General features: G+C 41.2%; 1 protein-coding gene and 1 pseudogene across 1 annotated transcript; one reads left to right on the forward strand and one right to left on the reverse strand.

Annotated features, from left to right (window-relative positions):
* The first annotated feature begins 2297 nt into the window (after positions 1-2297).
* On the forward strand, positions 2298-2964 carry LOC148097858 (uncharacterized; annotated as a pseudogene).
* Positions 2965-5599: 2635 nt separating this feature from the next.
* On the reverse strand, positions 5600-19967 carry etnk1 (ethanolamine kinase 1). The gene is made up of 8 exons (XM_006780537.3): positions 19644-19967; positions 17789-18048; positions 17040-17180; positions 14436-14578; positions 9758-9841; positions 9496-9656; positions 8169-8242; positions 5600-7934 (listed from the first exon to the last, which is right to left on the reverse strand). Exons 1-8 carry the CDS (start codon positions 19788-19790, stop codon positions 7862-7864), a joined length of 1083 nt encoding a protein of 360 aa, XP_006780600.1. The 5' UTR covers positions 19791-19967; the 3' UTR covers positions 5600-7861.

The raw sequence follows: 19967 nt of genomic DNA on the forward strand, positions 1-19967 counted from the left end.
GCACCCCTGTTCCACACACCCTGCCAGGTACGGAGGTCTACAGGTGGTTTGATGCGATGCTCTGGCAGCGTCTCAGTTCACTGCTTATTCGGGGGGCATCTGCTTGCTGGCACCTCAAAGGGGAGGGTCAATGTGTGTGCATGTGTGATATATGTGTAATTAGTGGGTAAGTGAGTGATCAAATGCAAACAGTGTGGTTCTTGGGCTCCTAGAACACTGGGACCCTGATCTTTCCATGCCCCGCAGATATCGCTGAGATGTGTGGCCTGAGGTCTTCAGTACTCTTGGGGGCTTCGGATGGCCTGGTTCTCCCAGATCCATCTCTGTCTGCTTCTGGCTCCTAGGTGGCGTTATTGCAGCTTCCCACCCACATTTCATGTCAAAGACACAAACATACTCCATCTTTCTCTCTCTCACACATGCAAACACAGATACACACACACCACAGCGAAATGTGTTTGCCACAATAGTGCAATCAGATCATAAATTTGATTGCAAGTGCTTCCAGACAGGAAAAGACATAACAAAAGAAAAGAAAAAAAGAAATGTACTATTTTCCTGTACATTTGAGTGTAGATGTTCAACACAAGGCATATTACTGAGATGCCTTTGTTTTAAATATAGAAATCTATGCTAATAGGCATTAATATCACAAATAATAAATGCTGAATGGGATTATTTCTGTACCCTGTGGTGAGCTTTCTGCCAGCCTGGAGGAGCTATGTGGGTACTACTTTCTTTTAGTGGGTTGTGTCGCCATCTTGTGGACATCTCTATGTCAACTCTTAAGTAGCCTTCAAATATTTTTTTCCATCTCTGCACAAGACAAAAGAAATATCAAAGTAATATTATATTATCTTTAAATATATGAACATGACATTATGTTGCCTGGACTACATAGTACACACTAATGGATTAAAGCTCCACTCACTCTTAAGACCAACAAGTGAAAAGGTAGTGAGACACCACCATGGAGAGGCTGCAAACAGAGGCTAGGTCTGACTGTCCAGGGCTCCTGGAAAGTCTGAGAGTGTTTTCACACCTATAGTTTGTTTACTCTGGCCCAAATCAGCGGTAGCTTTTCCATGTGGTTTGGCTTGTTTTTACACACAGAGAACCAAGTGAAATCCAAGTGAATCAAAATTCATCACTGATAAAGGTGATGTGTTTTGTAGGGGTGCAACGATACTCGTATCGGTATTGAAGCGTTCGATACAGTGCTTTCGGTTCGGTACGCATATGTATCGAACAATACAACATTTTTAATTTATTTTATCAACTTTTCTTCTGACGATGCTGTCTGTGTTGAGCGCTCAGTGGATCTGCATTCGACTACTCCGCCTAGGCTGCACTGTCGAGCGCAGATCCACTGAGCGCAGGGCAAGCTAGCAAGACGTTGCAACATGGCAACTGCCTCAACGCTACCCCTCAACGCTTGAACCTCCCCCACCCTCATTCAGATCTGGCGTTTGGAACTATCTTTTTCATGTGACGTATGACCCTGATGGTAAGCGCGTCATGGACAGAAGTAAAACAGTATGTCGGATGTGCCACGCAATGCTCAATTACACTGGTGGGAACTAGTGCGTTAGCGCAGTTAGCTCATTAATGTGTTGACGCCGTCCAGCCCCACACACGGGGCGATCCGCGGTAACTCGTTAACGGAGATTTGCGGCGTTAATGTCATTTTAACGAGATTAACGCTGACAGCGCTACTGGGAACACAATGAGTATCACTGCACATTTACCCCGACATCATCCTAGTGCAGGGGTGTCGAACTCCAGGCCTCGAGGGCCGGTGTCCTGCAGGTTTTAGATCTCACATTGGGTCAACACACCTGAATCAAATGATCAGTTCATTACCAGGCCTCTGGAGAACTTCAAGAGATGTTGCGGAGGTCATTTAGCCATTTGAACCAGCTGTGTTGGATCAAGGACACATTTAAAACCTGCAGGACACCAGCCCTCGAGGCCTGGGCCCGTATCCCTAAAGATTCTGAGAATCCTCTCAGAGAGCTCCTAACTTAACCTAAAAATTCCTTGCCAGGAGTTTTAGCTTAGAAGTGATTCCAGAACATTTTCAGTGAACTCTGAGCAAGGAATGGATGGAAAATCCTATCTTAGTGAGGAGGTGTGGTTGACCCCGTTGCTAGGTATGAGTCATCATTTCAAAAGCCGTGATTGGTTGATCCTACAAGTTTGGCCTATCTCAAGGAGCTGTCCTTAATGAAGTAGAAATCACAACGTTACAAGTCCAGTGTGGTCTTAACGAGGGTAACACGGCTCAGCTTTTATCAATGTCTGTGATTGCTGGCTGGTCTATTTATAAAGGCTTGTTAACAAATATCCTACAAACACAGAAAATGGAGAAAAAAAGGACTCGCAAGCCAAACTGGACTGAGGAGCAAGGTTTGTTGCTGGCCCAGTTGGTGAACGAACGTAAAGGTATGTTACGAGGAAAATTTGGCCCAACTGTCACTAGCCAAGGCAAGAGGCGCGCCTGGGACACAATATCCCAAACAATCAATGCCTCTTTTCCACTGGTGGTGCGGACAGGCGACGATTGTGAGAAAAGGTGGTATGTGCTGCAGTCCAAGGCAAAAGATGAGATTGCAGCACACAAGCGGGAATCCTCACTCACAGGTGAGTGAGAATATGTATTTCTGTAGCATGGAGCCATCACAAGAACCGGGCCCATCAAGTTTGCCGATGAGATTGCCGCCTGAACCATCTGCAGCTGCTACTCAGGATAGCCCGGCGGATCAAACACCATTCCCATCCGCAGCACCTGCTCCGTCAGCATCCCTGCAGGAGAGCAGATTGCAACTCACAATTGATGTGTTTGAACAACAAAAAAAAGTCCTTTCCCTTCAGGAGGAGTACTACCACCTTAAAATTGAACACCTAAAAAATAAACCATTTGCAGATTGTGTTCTGTGTCTTGCATTTAACAATTGCAGGTGATGTGCAGTAAAACTGTGGTAGTTCTTAATACCATCACAAGTTCTCAAAAGACATGGGGCTACAGCTTACCTGAAATGTAAATTTGTGAAGTTTGCCCTGTAAGGCAGTCCACTCTGGGCTAGGTTCCCCTGTGGAATGTAAATATCTTCTTCACCACCATCCTCATCGTTGTCTTCATCCTCATCGCCATCCTCCAGAGGTTCTGCAATCTGTCCAACCTTGCAAATATTGTGTAATATTGCACAGGCTATGATGACTTTGCTGACTTTTTCAGGCCTCAGCCGCACCTCTCCGTGGAGAACATGAAAGCGCCTCTTAAGCTGGCCTATGCCACGCTCCACCACCGCTCTTGTCGTCTTGTGGGCCCTACAATAGAATACAGAGACCTTTAATTATTTGATGGAAATATTGCACTACTTGGATGCTCTAACATATTGCTTGCATTTCATTTCCATGATTTTTGTATTGTTTGGCTTACCTGTTATAGTTTAGTTGGGGCCCTTGGCGTGGCTGGAGGTAAGGTGTAAGGAGCCATGGTTTGCACGGGTAGCCACTGTCCCCTAACAAGTGGCAATTAGCTGGCACATAGCGTCTCTCAAAAAGCTGTCTGATGCCACTCTCGGAGAGCATTCTCGCATCACGTGTGGAGCCTGGCCATTTAGCCACAATGTCCAAAATCTTACAGGCCGCATTGAACACTATTTGCACGTTGATGCTGTGGAAATTCCTCCTGTTAACAAAGACAGCCTCGTCCTCTGATGGCGCAATTATTCTCACATGTGTTCCATCAATTACACCCACAACGCCAGGGAATCCTGCAATGTCCATAAATGCCCTTTTATGTGTGTGTAAAGTGCGGGCATCCAGCGGGAATGAAACAAATTGTGTCACAATATTAGGTTGTGACAAAGCTGTCAGTGTTTGGGTGATGACTCTGCTGATGGAGGATTGGGACAGACCCAAGTCATCACTGCTGCATTGTTGCATTTTCCCAGTTGCCAAATACCTCAGGGTTGTGATTACTTTCGTCTCCGGTGTAATAGCGTTGTGGCGTCGAGTTGGTGAAGTAATTGCATCTCTAAGGAGATCCACCACAAACATGATTCCTGCACGATCCAATCTGTAGCGTCTCAATAATTCCCTGTCATCCAGTGTTTGCAGGACATCTCTCCTGCCTCTTCTGTTGGCCATTTTGTGCAGCTGCTTAGGGGAACTCCTAAGCCACTAAAAGTCCTCTTCCCTGCTCTTAGCAGATCTCGCATTAGGAGCCCTTTTAAGCGCTAGGAATCTTGAGGAATAGCTTTTATATTAACTGGGATTGTCGTGTCACTTTTAGGGGAAATTCTAAGAAAACGTCACGACTCTGAGAATTTTCTTAGAATTTGGCCGCTAGGAGCCACTTTTTGCACAAAGATTCTTTAGGGATACGGGCCCTGGAGTTCGACACCTGTGGTTTAGAGAGAGAGAGCGATATCAAAACAGCCACGGAAAGTCCCGCATATATGTGCCCAAGGGTTGTATTGAAGCAATCAAGTGATGAATAACTGTTTTCCAGTATGTTGTTTTGCAGTGGGGTTTTTTGTTGGTTTTTTTGCATTGTTGATTTGTTTTTTACCGAAGCAGCTAATAAAGCATAATGGAATACAATTTTGCCTCTTTCTTGTAAGATTCTATAATAGATCAGATGACCCTGATGAAGGCCACAAGCCGAAACGCGTTGGTCTATTATTAAAGTTGTTCATCTTCCCTCAAGTGTTGCTGGAGTTCCTGCTTTTTGAAGATTCTATAATAGAATGAAACAATACTGCCAGTTATAAATAAAGACAATAAATGGAATGAATTATGAAACTCATTTTTATTTCTATTAGATCTGAAAATGTTGTGTAATACTACAACCTGAAAAAGACAAATAGATCATCTCCTGTACAGGCCAACGCAAAAGGAAAAAAAATGTAACAACAGCTGTGAAATGGAATAGTCCAAATCACCAAAGTAAACTGGACCTGGGCTTGTTGCAGGGATCTGAAGTTACTAAACATTTTGTGAGTGTGAACTCACACTTAGGACCACATAATAATAAATATGTGCGTGATGAAAGTTGGGCAGCACGCTAACGTCCTTACTCCACTCTGTAAGCTCGTATGTAACTGACCCTTTCACTCCTTTGATTTTTTTCCTCAAGTCAAGTCAAGTCTGTCTTTGTACGGACCTGTCGTGTTCTCCGTCGTTTTGTACATAACCGTTTTTGGGGCAAATAAAATGCAAGTAGGGATTAAAACTGCAAAATTAATGATTACCGGTGCTGGAAATGCTAGCGCTTGATGTCACTTGGATGAATGACCAAGTGTTTCTCCCCCTGAAAACGCTACGACCAAATAAAGAGAAGCGACTTTTCAGGAAAAAAAACCTTTCCAGCATTTTCTCCAAGTGTGTCCGACTAACTGACATTCCCTTACCGTTTGTAGAGGGGCGCTGTTTCACTCTATATGACCCATAAGAAAGGGGAAGGTCAAAATTGTAAGATTTGAATTAAAATGAACTTTTAAATGAAAATTCAGTGACACCTGCTACATACACCCCCCCCCCCAAAGTCCAATATTAAAGCCACAGGGGGAAAAAAAGACAAAAGCAGACATAAATGTAAATATACTTTATTTTTAAGCATATTTAGTTTTTCCAGTTTCACTCTTTACATTGAGCAGTTTTTCCACCTTAATTCATTTCTTAGAAAAAAACCCTCCCTCTATGTACACATATTCACATGAGAAAAAAAAGCTATTACGTTAGTTATACATATAAACATATGCTACAGTGGCCAGAGTTTAACCTTCCCCCCTCCGATAATGTTAAATATAAATGCATTTCTAAGATGTAGTGGTTCAAGTTAAAAGACTAGAGAGATTACTCGATATACAGTGAAAATGCACTCATCCAGTTTAATTATTCAGATGGATTTTTTTGTACACTTAGTCTGTCTACTATCTTAATACTCCAAACAACTTTCCAAGAGACCCTTTAGAAATGTTTTCTCAGCACAATCCAAACCAGCAAATTAAAAACCCTTTACCACCAAGTAGATGGTTGGGTTTATAAGTCACAGGTTAAAAGACAAGAATTTCTAATTTACCCTAGGTCCAACAGGAGAATTTTATTATCTATCCATCTTAATCCTCCAGCATAAAAAAGCAACACTTAATTAAAAACAGAAGAGTAATAATCCTTAAGTTCATTGCTTTGAGTGAAAAATAAGACTTAAAAAAAAAAAAGGCACAAAGGCAGACTGACACTTCTATATCTATTTATAACTGCATGAGTATGAGTGGACAACTTTGTGTCAATAACTGCTTTCACTGAGCTCTGCAAACGTGTGGTTTTGTTTTGGAGTAAACAAAAAACCAGTTGCAAGAGTTGGTGGGTCATGGTCACATTTAAACAGTTTAGGGATCTGAAACGCTTAGCTTCTTCTAAACGTGTTTACGGCGATCAGCACTTTGGTGTCTGCTTGTTAAATCACCGAGAGCTACACTTTCTTAGTTTTCATAAAAGTTCCTAAAAGATTCTTTTAAAAACAGTTTGTTTAAAGAGTTCTTTACCAACTTCAATAGTTATTGCTGTTAAAAATTATCTTCAAGTTCCACTGGCAGCCTGAGATAATCATTTTGACTTTCTTTTACCACTTTTCCATACCATTTAACATCCATCATTTAACATGATAAATGCCAACTGTGCTTCAAAAATCTGACAGCCAGCGAGGCCACGTCACACACCTCTAAATGAGAATCGGTCTACGTGTTCACAAAATGCCTAGTCCTTGGAGCTTTAGGCGATTCATAATATTGACGAAGACTCCAAATCCTTCCCTATCACGATGGACGCTGCTAACTTACCACGTGAAATCCACCGATTTTACAATCTACCGCTACAAGTGTGGAATGTAAAAATTACAGTAAAATGTATCTTTGTCCTAAGTTAACAAAAGTGTCAAAAGTAACAAAACTAGAAGTACAGTGAGAACTGCTGTCAAACCAAATGGCTTTTCAATCATCTACAACTATTTCATTTAGGGAAGATTTTAGAGGTAAACACAAGCTGCTCCCCTGAAACCCCCTTTTCTACCTTTACAAAGTAAAACATTTACTACATGGCTATTCTTAGGCACCACCCATGCATGGACAGGAAATGTAGGGGGTGGGGGTGATAGGGGTGAAAACAAGAATCACAAGACAGACCTCAAGTGTTTTTGGTGTGGCGTGGCTCCTATCACATGGGACAGAGACAGGACTGGCCTTTCCATGTTAGCATTTTCTACCATTTATCTTGGCTCCTTGGCAAATAAAGCAGGCTTTATTTGCCCGTTGTCATAAATGTGGTCGATGACTTGGCTGCTTCTGAGGGGGTTTCCCCATGAATGTGATATTAGGAAGGTGTTTAGGCAGTCAGATTAATGTCTGGACAACTTTTAAAGAAAGACAAAAAAATAATGCTGGTAGTTTCCATGTATTTGCTGTGGCTCACACGATGCTTCTTCTCTGCCTTAGACAGAGCTGAGCCATCTGAAGAGCAGCTTATAAATACAATAAGCTGATATGCAAATATCAACTGAATTGATAATGACAATAAATTTAACCAAGTGGACTTCACATTATAGCGGATCTTGAAATTGGTCCTTCACACACCCATGTTGACAGTATGGGCTTTATCCTGATTAACCGTGTTTATCATTGCCCATTCAGTCTTTATGGATGTGGACTTTAGAGGGGATCTTCAGACACTAAACTGGACTCAGAGTCTGGCTCTTCTCAACAGGGACCTCTAGAGGGCACTCTGAGGTCATCGTGTGAGGTGCAGAGCAGGTTCGAGGACGAAGAGGAGATGATGATGAGGGAGGTGCGGGCTTTTATTCTGGTAATTTTAGTGCAGCCGCTTCTGGTTTCATCTTGAAATACTGGTTAAACCGCAGGACTGCATATCTGATTGTAAAGTAGAGACACACAGCAGCAGTGCCAGCAGTGAGATAAATATGTACGTGACATGTTACCACGAAATGCCAGTGCAAAAATAACAGAACATCCTGAAATATCCACGTGGATGCTTAACATTTTGTTCTTAAACGTGATTAAGTTACTAAATTGTGCTTGCCACACCAAGATATAACGGCTCAAAGAAAAGCGTGCTCGCTAGATTATTTAAAGATGGCAACTTACCCCAAGAAGTCAAAGTCAATGGTGGAGAATCTGGCCTGAATCAGAGCCCAGAGACCCCAGAAAAAATGAGAAGCCTTGGCAAAAAGGAGACGGAGAGAGAAAGGTTCACCATGTGCTCGCAGTCTAAAATGTCATTTCCAATTATCGAACATGACACACACAAGTACGCATAAAACTAGAGGAGGCCCTATGGCAACAATTACAAACAGCTCACACAGAAATACAATTGTTTCAGTTGCCCATCCTCCGCACTGCCCTCTATTCCTCTTTAGAGTAAACAAGGCAGAATCTGTCTCACGGGACAACGGCGAGTCTCACCAAGGCTGCAAGTTATCTTTAGTTATTGTTACCCATGTGGTGGCTAGATTAGTGAGTGTGTCAGTTTAGTTTATGTCTGTGTGAGCTGTATAACATGCACCACTCTGACCCAACAGCTTACAGTGTGGAGAATCATTCAGAACAAGCCCTAAGGACCTCACTGTACTTGGTCAATGTCTAATGTTAATGCTTGATTTTTGACCATTTTAGAATAGAATAGAATAGAATAGCCTTTATTGTCATTGTACAAAGTACAACGAAATTGGAGTGCCACTCCCTTGGTGCAAAATGCAAAATAAATATAAATGTAAAATATAAAAAGTACAATAAAACAACCGTTGTACTCGGACAATAATAGTACAATATATACAGGATAGCAGCATAATATAGTGACAATGGCAAGTATAGTTTTGGGGGAAAGGCTGAATTATACAGAAGTAATATTTGTCTGTTCAGGTAACTATTTTATCTTTTTAAACTACAGAGTAAATATTTGTACTAGTTCAAGACTTCAAGTTTGCTTTGCAGGCGGTTCCTATTATTTTCTCCAAAGCACATGTGCGTTTAGTCACACAAAATAAATGTGGGCGATCGACACCATAACTAGAATACTGTTGGAGTTCTTAATAGTTTGTTTTGTGATAAACAACATTTGATGAGAGACACAATATAAAGTGCACCTTTGTGGCCAATCCCTCACACGAACACTAATATACCAGATTTATAGTAAACTGGTGATACGGTAGCTCAAATACTTAATCCAGAAAGGCTAAAATTTTAAAAAAAAAAATGCATCTTGGTCTGATAAACTGTAGACCAGGTGCAGCTTTACTGTCACAGTGCAAACATTTGGCTTAAAATGATTATTTGCACAAGATAATTGAAAAAAGAAAATGCAGTGCAACCCTGCCTACTGAAGCCAGGCTGTGTCTGTTGTGTTCACTTCACATCCAACTACCAATCCATCCATTATTGAGTAGATGACGCCAGACCAACTACAAATACTTACCAGGGCAAACTGGTTGACTTGGACATAGAGGCTCTCCACTTCTCCGTCAGTGACTGCACTACCTTGGCCTTTGTGTTCCTTATAGGCTTCGAGATAAGAATGCAGCCACTGAAGCTGAAAGTCCCGCCCAGGGTAGTGACTATAGTCCACTTCATTCAGGCCTATAAAACAGAAATAACAGTAAATATTGTGCATCTATACCATAGCAAAGCAGCAAACACAAATTACTTTCACATATGCGAGTGGTTGGAGTTACACTCACCAGCAAACTCATTGAAATGGTTCCCAATGTCATAGGCTTGGTAATTGTACCCAGTGTACTCGTAGTCAATGAACTTTACATTCCCTGGAAACAGAAGCGTCATCATTTAGACAAAGACACGAGGAGGCAGACATTACAATGATTATGTTGCATTTCCCTTTGATAACTCAGAATGTCAAGGTTTTTCATGTAATTTCCTATCTTTCTGACTTCCTAACTGGACTGGCACGGTTACTGCGCTAGTTTTAAGGGCTGATGAGTAAGAGTTTGCATTTTGAATGTAGCAGAAGTGTTGAGAAACAGACAGTTTTGATGAAACAAACATCAAGATGTGCATGTCTGTGTTCATTCGAAAGCTGAGTTATAAATCTTAAGGCAGCTGGGACATATTAGCAGAAATCAAAGAGTAGAGCATGCTGTAATACGTGAAATATGTGCAAATGGTAAAGGAAAAGGAGCAGAGCCTGCTTCTCAGAGAACATTTGTTTTGGACACAAACACAGAGTAGAAGGAAAATGGCCAAGTCGATGTTATGCTTTGAAGACAGAAACAAGGAAACGGGGCACAGGGAACAAAAGGAGGAAGATAATAAAATACAAAGAGATAAAAAGAAGAGAGACATTTCACACACGTGAAATAAGTAGCCGGTGAGCAGCCAAAGCAAATGTACAGCAACCACACTATTTGATCCATGCTCTCAGAAAGTTCAAGTTCAAGTTCCACGTACTTACAAGCACACGTCAACTTACAAGTTCTAAGAAACTACGCACCAGCAGTGATGATGGCTGAAGAGAAACAGGAGCAACAACTCTCAGCTTAACTGAGAGCTTCAGACAAATTCTCGTGATGTGTATGAGTCACACGCACACAAGTGCACACACAAAATCCCACACAGCCGCTAATGTAGGCACCAGTTTCAGGCCAGGTTTGCAAAATATATACACTTATATTTACTGTCATTTGGAATCTGACGTAAGAGCATGGAAGGTAAAATTCAAAGAATATGGTGCTGCGTGAGTGCATCTGCAGGTTGCTGAAAATGTGATTTCACTGCACAGACAAAGAACAAAGAGAAGCATCCAGTCATGAAAGTCAAAATGCAAACACTTACTTTCACAAACCCAGTTGTTACAGAGACATTAACAAATACAGATATTTTTTTAAACAGTACTTTTAATTAAATGTCTCTACTCTAATTATTTTTGGCTTTAGCTAGCTTCTTTACCCTAGTGTATGGAACATTAGATTTTGAGTTGGTGCTGGACTACAAAGAAAGACACTTTGAGGTGGGTTACCAGCCGGCGTGTGGGTCCTAGCGGGACACAACTGAACACCTCCGGGCAGTGGCTATAGCCCCCCTGTGCAGCAGATGAAAAGGTTGGGGCAAACATCTTTCACACATGCTCACTCTCACTGACACAGTTGTCTTTTAGCCATTCTTTCACGCCCATTCCATCAAGCCTAACCACCACCCCTTGACTTAACACTCCCCTTCATCGCTCCCTTCCTATTGGTCCGCTGTATATCCAATAGCCTAACATCACTACTGCTTCTGGAAAGTAGCTCTGAGAGGCTTGCTGTTAGCTGCTGAGCTGCAGACTTACAGGGCTTTGGGGCAGAGTCAAGAGATTTGTTGTTGTTTTTTTTGGAAAAAGAAAAATCTGAGCAACAGTTAGAGGAGTGGGGAGAGTAAAAGATCCTGTGACTGGGACTGAGAGACAGGAACAAGCAGGAAAATGTAAAACAGCCTTTGTTATAAGTGTGCGACAGTTTAAAAAAAAAAAAACAAGAAAAAAAAAGATGACCGCTTCCAGCTCTTTTGTTTATCAATGCAGGAAGTGGTGGCTTTTCTGCTGTCACGTTAGCAGACAAGTGGTTTCAAGTCAGCAGCTACAGCTGAACAGAAGTGACAGGAAGTGGCATGGAAATCATTCAGTTTCTTTTTATGCCAACTCAACAAAAGGGTGTAAGTGCACTACAAGACAGCAACTGCATTTACAAAAACGACACCTTAGACAACTGAGTGGGCGCAGCCAGAAATACAATAAAGTTTGCTTGGAGCTGAAAGGCCCAGAGTTGATTGTGGTGTCGTTCCATTACAGTCGTCATTTGTACGTGTGGTTTAGTTCTGTTTGGATGTTTGAGGCAGATACAATTACACTAGATCTTTTTATCCAGTACTTATTGAAGATTGTAATTAGGAGTGGGGGAAAAATCGATACTGTGTAGTATCGTGATATTTTGTTTGCTAATAATGTATCGATACAGGGACAGCAGAAATCGATATTTTGTTACAAAAAAGGTTTTTGTGCTCTGACTTCAGAGCATGTTGATCCTTTTTCTGAGCAAGAATCCTGACATTCCTTCACTGTCCAAATGTGTTTAACTTGTTTGGCAGCAATAAACATGACAGTTTACTTATTTTAATTTAAGACATGTTTTATTTTAATTAAGTTTAAAACTTTTTTATTTAATGTAAAATTATATTTTGTTTTAATTTACTTTCAAATTCTTCAGTTGCTGAAGGGGCTGCATAGTTTTCATAAACTGCATAGTTCAGAATAGCTATAATTGTACCAGATGGTTGCATTCAGTTAAGTTGGACTAGACTGTAATACAAACCGTTCAGTTTGTCAACAATAAAACTGAAATGAGAGAAAGACTGAGTGTGAGACTTTGATATTAAAGAAAATGAATATTGATAAAGTTTACCTTTATGTACAGAATCTGAATATCGCAAAATATTTTTAAAAATTGCAGTAATATCGTATCGTGGGATGTATGGTGATTCCCACCTCTAATTGTAATATGCTTCTGCAATTCCACAAACATGCATATAGACTTTCACATGCCTATACAAGAAATTAACTTTAGACTACACGCTCCAGGCGATGTTGCATTTCTGTGTGGAGGAATTTAAGAGTGTTGCATTGTCACGGAAAGCCGGGTGACACTAGAACTTTACTTTGCTCAGCCTTCGCCTGATGTGCAACACAGATTTTATTCAAGTTCTAGAAGTGGCAACACTCTCAGAAATATATTTGTATGCAAGAGGTTTTTTTAGGAGCTTATAGTTATATCTTTTTATTGAAAGTTGGATTATATTCTTTATTGTTACTGTCAACTATTCCCATGAAAAGACAATTACTAAGAATGACTTACACATTGTTATTTTTTGACTTTTTAAGCCAGACCTCCAAAAATTGCTACAATTCTTTACCCATTTCAAAGAAGTCTCAGTGGTTTTCTTTAAATTATTTTCAGTCACAAGAGTAAAATAGTGAATTTGTTGACATGACCAGCCGATGAACACACATTTAGTGCAATAAGGAGCATCTATTAGAGCAATGTATTGTTAAAAATGAAGTAACTAGGTAGTAAATGCCAACGACACCTTAACTCATACTGTATTCCTCATGAACAAAAGTTGGTCTAGACTTGAACCACATTTGAGGGCTTCGTTTTAAATCCACTGTGCTATATTACACATGAAATAATCCCAAAACATGGACCTTTAGCTGTACCTGGATTCAGTGTGGATCTTATCATGGGGTTAGTTTACAGAAAAAAAACAAAAACAGAATACTGTATCACCACGTCCTTTTCTTTCTAGTGATTAATATTGACAAAAAAAAAAAAACTGTGAAGAGAAGCAGAAAGCAGCTTTAAAATTTAGCCATTTGAGTGGTGCTCAGAGTTACTTACAGCAAAGACACCTATAAAAACGGGTGTGTAATAACCAGTACTGTAGGAACAATAGTTTTGTCAGATGGACAACTGTTGGCCAAGTAGCAAAAGGAAGGTGACAGGTAGATAGTTTAGATAGTTGGCTCCTACTGCTGCCATGAACTCATCCAGATTAGTCTGAGGAGTGGGCAGAGTATGCGAGGGCCCTCAGAGCCGACCGTGTGTGAGGTCTGTCTCTCTCCATTGCCTCCCTGGGGCAGGGTGGGGCAGCCACAGCCTCTGCTGTTATTCCTGAGGGAGAAAGGCTAGACACAAGGAGCTGTAAGAAGGGTCTCGCCCCTCGTCACGCACTGACGAGGGGGCTGACAGCTCTTAAACAACCCCCCTCCCACATACATAAATCCACTGGATTCATAGGCTGGTATAATTGCAGTAGCTCAGTGCACAAGTTTACCCGAAGACTGTTTGCTTCACATTCACACCAACAAAAATGGCGACATAGCACCAAAAACATATGCTGCCAGTAACACAGACTATGTATGTAGCATGATGCAATGATGCTGCTTTTTCAAGCTGATAACATTTCTAATTGTATTTTCAACACAGAATTAGAACGACAGATTAGACAAATTTAGAAAACAGAATAAATCCACGAGTCAAGGCTTTTCTCTTTGCACAACTTTTTACCCTAACAGCCATGACTTTTTACTTTTTACTTCCTGTTGTAATTAAATGTACTCTATAAATAAATAAACTATGACTATGACTTTGGAGAAATGATTTAATCAAGAGCCTTAGCCAAACTCACAGATTGTCTTGTCTGACCGTTCTAATTCTACAGCTACTGTCCAATGCAAACACTGACAGTGAGTGTAGCATGTGACTAGGGTTGAAATCATCTAATTAATGCAATCATATCTGGGTACAGGGAGCAGTGTAGTTCGCACTCAGTCACACAGAAAAGTATGCGACTACACCCCGTCATACTCACCTTCCTTCTCGTTATAGATGATGTTTTTGCAGAGAAGGTCGTTGTGGCAGAGAACGACGGGGGAGCCGAGCACAGACAAGCTCTGCTGGAGCCACAACAGCTCTTCTCTGAGGCTCCGTGCGCTGGGAACCTCCCTGCTCAACCTGGAAGAGGCAGAGAGTTTAAAAGTTGGTTACCAAGTTATTCATAGACTGCTCAAAAAAACATTAAAGGACACAGATCAGATTTCAATTTAGAGGAGGGGGAGGGGCTTATATCTATAAGCCCCTCCCCAGTTCGAATCGTATCCTGATACGAACTGGGTAGCACGTTAAAAACAAAAGAGTTATTCTATTGGAGTGAGGTCCAAGGACCTAATGGCTTTCAGGGTGCTGCTGCCTAGCCAATTCTGGTATCCTAATACAATTGCCAGTCGGGCTCCACAGCGCTGGGCAGTGAGCATAGAGTCCACTAAAGGACTTTAGGACCTCAGGTTTTTTTGTAGAGTTCTGGTAGTGCTCATCCTGCTCCTACTTCCACAAAGGAGCAAATACCAGTCCTGCTGATGGGTTAATAATAATAATAATAATAATGGATTGGATTTATATAGCGCTTTTCAAGGCCAAAGCGCTTTACAATTCCATTATTTATTCACTCTGACATTCACACACTGGTGGAGGCAGCTACAGTTGTAGGCACAGCTGCCCTGGGGCAGACTGACAGAAGCGAGGCTGCCATATCGCGCCATCGGCCCCTCTGGCCAACACCAGTAGGCAGTAGGTGAAGTGTCTTGCCCACTGACACAATGACCAGGACAGAGAGCCCGGGGATCGAACCGGCAACCTTCCGGTTACAGATGTGCTTCCCAAACCCCAGCGCCACGGTCGCCCCAATGACTTTCTATGGCCCACAGAATCTCCTTCATGCTCTTGAGACGGTGCTGAGAGACACACCAAACCTTCAGGTGATGACACATATTAATGTGCCATCCTGGAAGAGTTGGACTACCTGTGCAACCCCTGTACGGTCCAGGCATCACCTCATGATAGCAGTAGTGACGCTAACCCTAGCCAAATATAAAACTAGTGAAAAAAAACAAACAACAAAAACAGTCAGTCCCTCTTTTGTTCATTTCTTTCACAGCAAAGCAGCTGAGACTGCTTAACAGCCACCTCTGCTACTTAACTGACCAGATCAACATCCCAGAAGTTTAACTGACTTGATGTTGTACTCTGATTGAAAAGTGTTACTTTTTTGAGCAGTATTCAATGGGAGATGGATAAGTCAGTATGGGGAACCTGAAAGTAGAGGTAGAAACAGAAGTATGGGAGAAAACAGGAACAGAATACCAAGCACTAGAAGGCAAGAAAATCAAATGTGGCACTTTATGAGGTGCAAATAGGTACAAGTAGTCTATTTTTGTAGTGTATTGTTAATTTAAATGCAAATACGTATATCACACTTGTCAGTAAAGCCCAGAATGACAAAACGAAACTGAGCAGAAAACAAATAAAGAAGGTGGCTAAGCATCACTACAGGAATTAAAAAAGAAATAAAAATCAGAGATTAAAACGATCAGTTGTTGCATTAAGAGCATCTTTACAACTAATGGCGTTACATTAGAACCTTTTATCACAGTGGCCTCACTGCTTAAACTGCAGTAAACAGAAATCGTGAACACCAGGAACAGAAAATAGACACTGTTCCTGCAACAGTCACTGACAGAGTTCTGCTCTGTACTTCCTGTTTGGATTGGATTCTTAAAAAATTCCTTTTCTTTGCTATTTGTAGGATGTGGCAAGAAATTGGAAAGAAGAGCGTTCAGTGCCCGTGGTCATTGAACATTCCGACGCTTCAGTAAACAAGACTCGAGATGCCACGCCTCTTACAATCCGACTCAACAGTATTTCTTACAGTATTAATATTTGCTTGACCTGCATGGAACAGCATATAAAGCAAATGTTTGTTTTGGATTCATTTTAAGCGCCAGTAGATTTGAAGGCAGCTATTACTGTTAGACAAAACGGCAAAAGCACATGAGGGAGATACTGTAATCATAACTCATTTTTATGTTACGCAGCCCCTCTTTTTTTAAGCCATAAATGAGCTACCTTACTATTCCAGGTTGCTGGTCATTGATGTAGCAAAACTCAGGGAAAGACGTGCATAGTCTCTTGGGAATGCAAAACAAATGTCCTGAAACTATGCAAAGAACTTGACGTACTTCCCCGGATACGATCACCTGATAAATATCCCTGTGTTTTGTCTTTAAAACCTGAGGGATCATGTGACTCACAGATAAAGCTATGAGGTCATATCACACCATGCTGAGAAAAAGGCGTGGCAAATTCATTTTCAGAACTTAAAGTCTTTAAAAATACCAAAGCCTAAACATAATAGTAGTATTACATAAGCACTTTTGTTACAATGCCAACTCTTGATTCTTGATCCTGTATGAAACAGTCAATTGAAGTCATGCATGGAAAAAAGTGTAAGCGAGCTGAACAATATATGAAATGCATTTCACTTCTTTAGACAGTAGAAGTGAAACTCAACCGGGCTTTGAGACATATGAGAACCTGAGTACTAACCAGCCCTCTAACAGTCTGATCTATGTGGTCTCACCTGGCATTCTGCTCAGGGTCCTTGAAGGATTTGGGGATGAGAGTAAAGTACTTGCCCATCTTCAGCCACAGGTCAGACTGGGGTAACCAGCCATTATGGGCGTGTATGGCGTGGTACTTGGCCAGCTGCCTAGCAATGAGCCTGCAAGGTAGAAAACAAGAAGACTGTAACTACAACAGCAAGCAGCAACACACAGATGGGCTATAAAAGGAGGGGCATTGCTTTAACTTTATTATGGATCAGATTATGCAGTCTTGTCAGTAATTATTTAAAAAAAGAAACCTGCTTTCAAAAAGTTATTAAAGTTAAAGCTAACAGCATTTAATGAGTCTTATTTAAACTCGTGGTACATTTCAAGAAAAATTAAAAACCTTACAACTGAAAACTGATTTCTGGGATGTAGTCAATTGCTGTCTTTATGGCTTTTCCCAGTTAACTGAATGGAATTGACTGCTTCATACTGTTTCTACAGCAAAGTTGTTATAGACTGTAACTGAGAGCCATGCAATCACATGGTTCATGTCATTTTTGTAAAGGGAAGAAAAAAAACTACATCCTACAGGCTAATATTTGGCACCTAGCATGTGCCGATACAATCAACCAAAACACTGATGCAGGTATTGCACAACTCTGTTCAGAATCTATTTTTAGCCTCAGACAGGTAGGCGGTGAGGTGGTGGAGCACATAACACTCAAAGTCAAGTGACACTGTAGAAGCTCCATTTTGCATAGCAAGATTTTTTTTTTACCTAAAAACAGGCTGGCTGCGAATGTGCTCCGGCTCCAGTGCAGTTCCTTGCAGAAATTCATAGCACAGACCATTGTTGAAGGTACAGTAAAGGCGTGGGGCACAGCAGTGTGCATGCAGTACTCTGAAACCCTTCACCTCATTTTCCCTATCGATCAGCAGTTCTGTTTTGTTGCCATAAATACGGACCAGAACCACATCCTGCATGGTTGCACCCACGTAGCAGCCAAGCAGTTTATTGGTTATTCCATCTGTGAAAAACTGCAGAGAGGAAGACAAGAGCAGAGGACAGATTAATCAGTGGAATTTCATCTGTGCCATTCTTCAAAATTTGAACTCGACACCTACAATTAGAGGAAGTGGGACTGTCCACATGATTCTATTTAAATTCTGAGCCTGAGAGCCCACACCTTTTTGGCGTTACATAAGTTCTGAGAGGCGTCAGAAGTGGCAAAATACTGCAAAACAAAGAGAAATCCTACAAAAGTTTTGGCTGATTTTCGCTTTACAATCTCTGAACACTTTTGTAAAGGTTGAGGGGTCGGCATACCAACCCTAATTGTTTACTCCATCTAGGATTGACGGAGAATGACAGGACTGTCAGGAATTTTATTTTTCATTAGATAGCAATGGCTGGCATTTGCTGACTCCCCACTTTGAGCTCATTGATGAATAATACAGGCAAGAACGGCAGACGCCCTAACCAGCTTTCATCCTCACTATTTACCAAACACCTCCACTTTGTTCGCAGAAAGCAAAATACCACTTTCTGGGTGTCTGTTTATAGTTGTAATGTATACATGTCACACTGTTATCCTGCAGGGTAACGTAAAGTGTTAAACTTTGGAAGATCAATTTGCACTCTCATAAGATTAGATTAAGCCTCTTATGTAAATAGCCCACAGTCATGTTGCGTTTCGAGTCAGTATTTCTTCCAGAACCTTACGTTTAATACATACTTCAATACTATACTACTGTTAACACATTCCGTTAAAAAACAAACAAACAATCGACTGCCTTTTATTCGTGAAATCATAAATATAGTAAACTGAAAATATCCACGTCATGACACTTTATTATGCATAGCATCTTTTTAATAGTGCAGGCCATCGAAACACAAAGCTGCAGTTGTCTGATGTCTTGAACTGCAAACTGGAATTGTTCGGTTAAAACGTGTTCCGAATGAAGGCAGATATGTGTGTCACGGGTTAATATGGTTTGACGGTCACACCCTGACACAGCGTAGCATCAGCATCCACTGAGTGAGGACAATATAAAGTGTGTGCTGCAGCTGACGGGCTGGCCATTCTCAAATCACATAAGGGTGTGTGGGAAGAAGCAGCAGCATGAACATTTACTTGCAACGAGAACATCTAGCGAACAGTTTAGCGTCGGCGATATTATGAGCCCGCATCTGCGCAGTCAAATCAATCGTTCTTTAGCGCAGTCGCTACATAAACTTACACTTGCAATTTCTTTCTTTCTTTCTGTTTTCTTTTTTTTCCTTTTTTTTTGCGTGTGTCGTGTAACGAAAAAAACCAAACAAACAATAAGAAATACAAATTTAAAGATCAACTATTCGCTGCGTTCATTTCCTGGTTTGTTGGTAGCGACTCATAAAAATGAAGTCTGAAGACGACCCACCTGTTTAACCGTTAACAGTTAATGTAAGACACCAGTAAATATTAAACATCGGCAACAGTTTTTTTTTAAGTGGTTTACTTCTTAATAGCTAACGTCCCGTTTTTAAACGGTAAAGTTATAAATACTTGATATGTCGGAGAATTAAAAGCTACCGTAAAAATCAGTAAATATTTAACATGAAATGAAAGTGCGTGTAATGAAATAAACCGCACCTTCATTTTGATCTCGAACGGCCTCCAGCTTGGTCTCAGCTCCTTCATCAGTTTCAGTGCACCAGGTCTGTAGTCGTTCTCGTCAACTGTCACATCTATTTTGGGCACAGCGGGAGCCTCGTCGGGAACGTGGATGTAGCTAGCCATAGCGGAGTCGATATTTGTTGAAATACTTGAAATATTATTATGATTATTTTGTTGTTGTTCTTAAACAGCAGTGCACCTATCTGCTTCCAAATGCGCAATGTATGAAACTGCTCGAAGACCAGCACAGGGTATATAATCCCTGAGTCCTCGCAGTGCGGCAACGCCTCTCAAAAAGCC

The sequence above is a fragment of the Neolamprologus brichardi genome, chromosome 17 (assembly GCF_056152115.1).
Source record: "Neolamprologus brichardi isolate AB-2024 chromosome 17, ASM5615211v1, whole genome shotgun sequence".
Classification (NCBI taxonomy): Eukaryota; Metazoa; Chordata; class Actinopteri; order Cichliformes; family Cichlidae; genus Neolamprologus; species Neolamprologus brichardi.

Coding starts and splice junctions, on each gene's coding strand:
- etnk1 (XM_006780537.3), bottom strand. CDS start 19,790: ATGGCTAGCTACATCCACGTTCCCGACGAGGCTCCCGCTGTGCCCAAA. Junction 17,181..17,788: donor CGCAGCCAGCCTGTTTTTAG/GTAAAAAAAAAA, acceptor TCTACCTTGCAG/GCTCATTGCTAGGCAGCTGG. Junction 9,842..14,435: donor CATCTATAACGAGAAGGAAG/GTGAGTATGACG, acceptor TTCTGTTTCCAG/GGAATGTAAAGTTCATTGAC.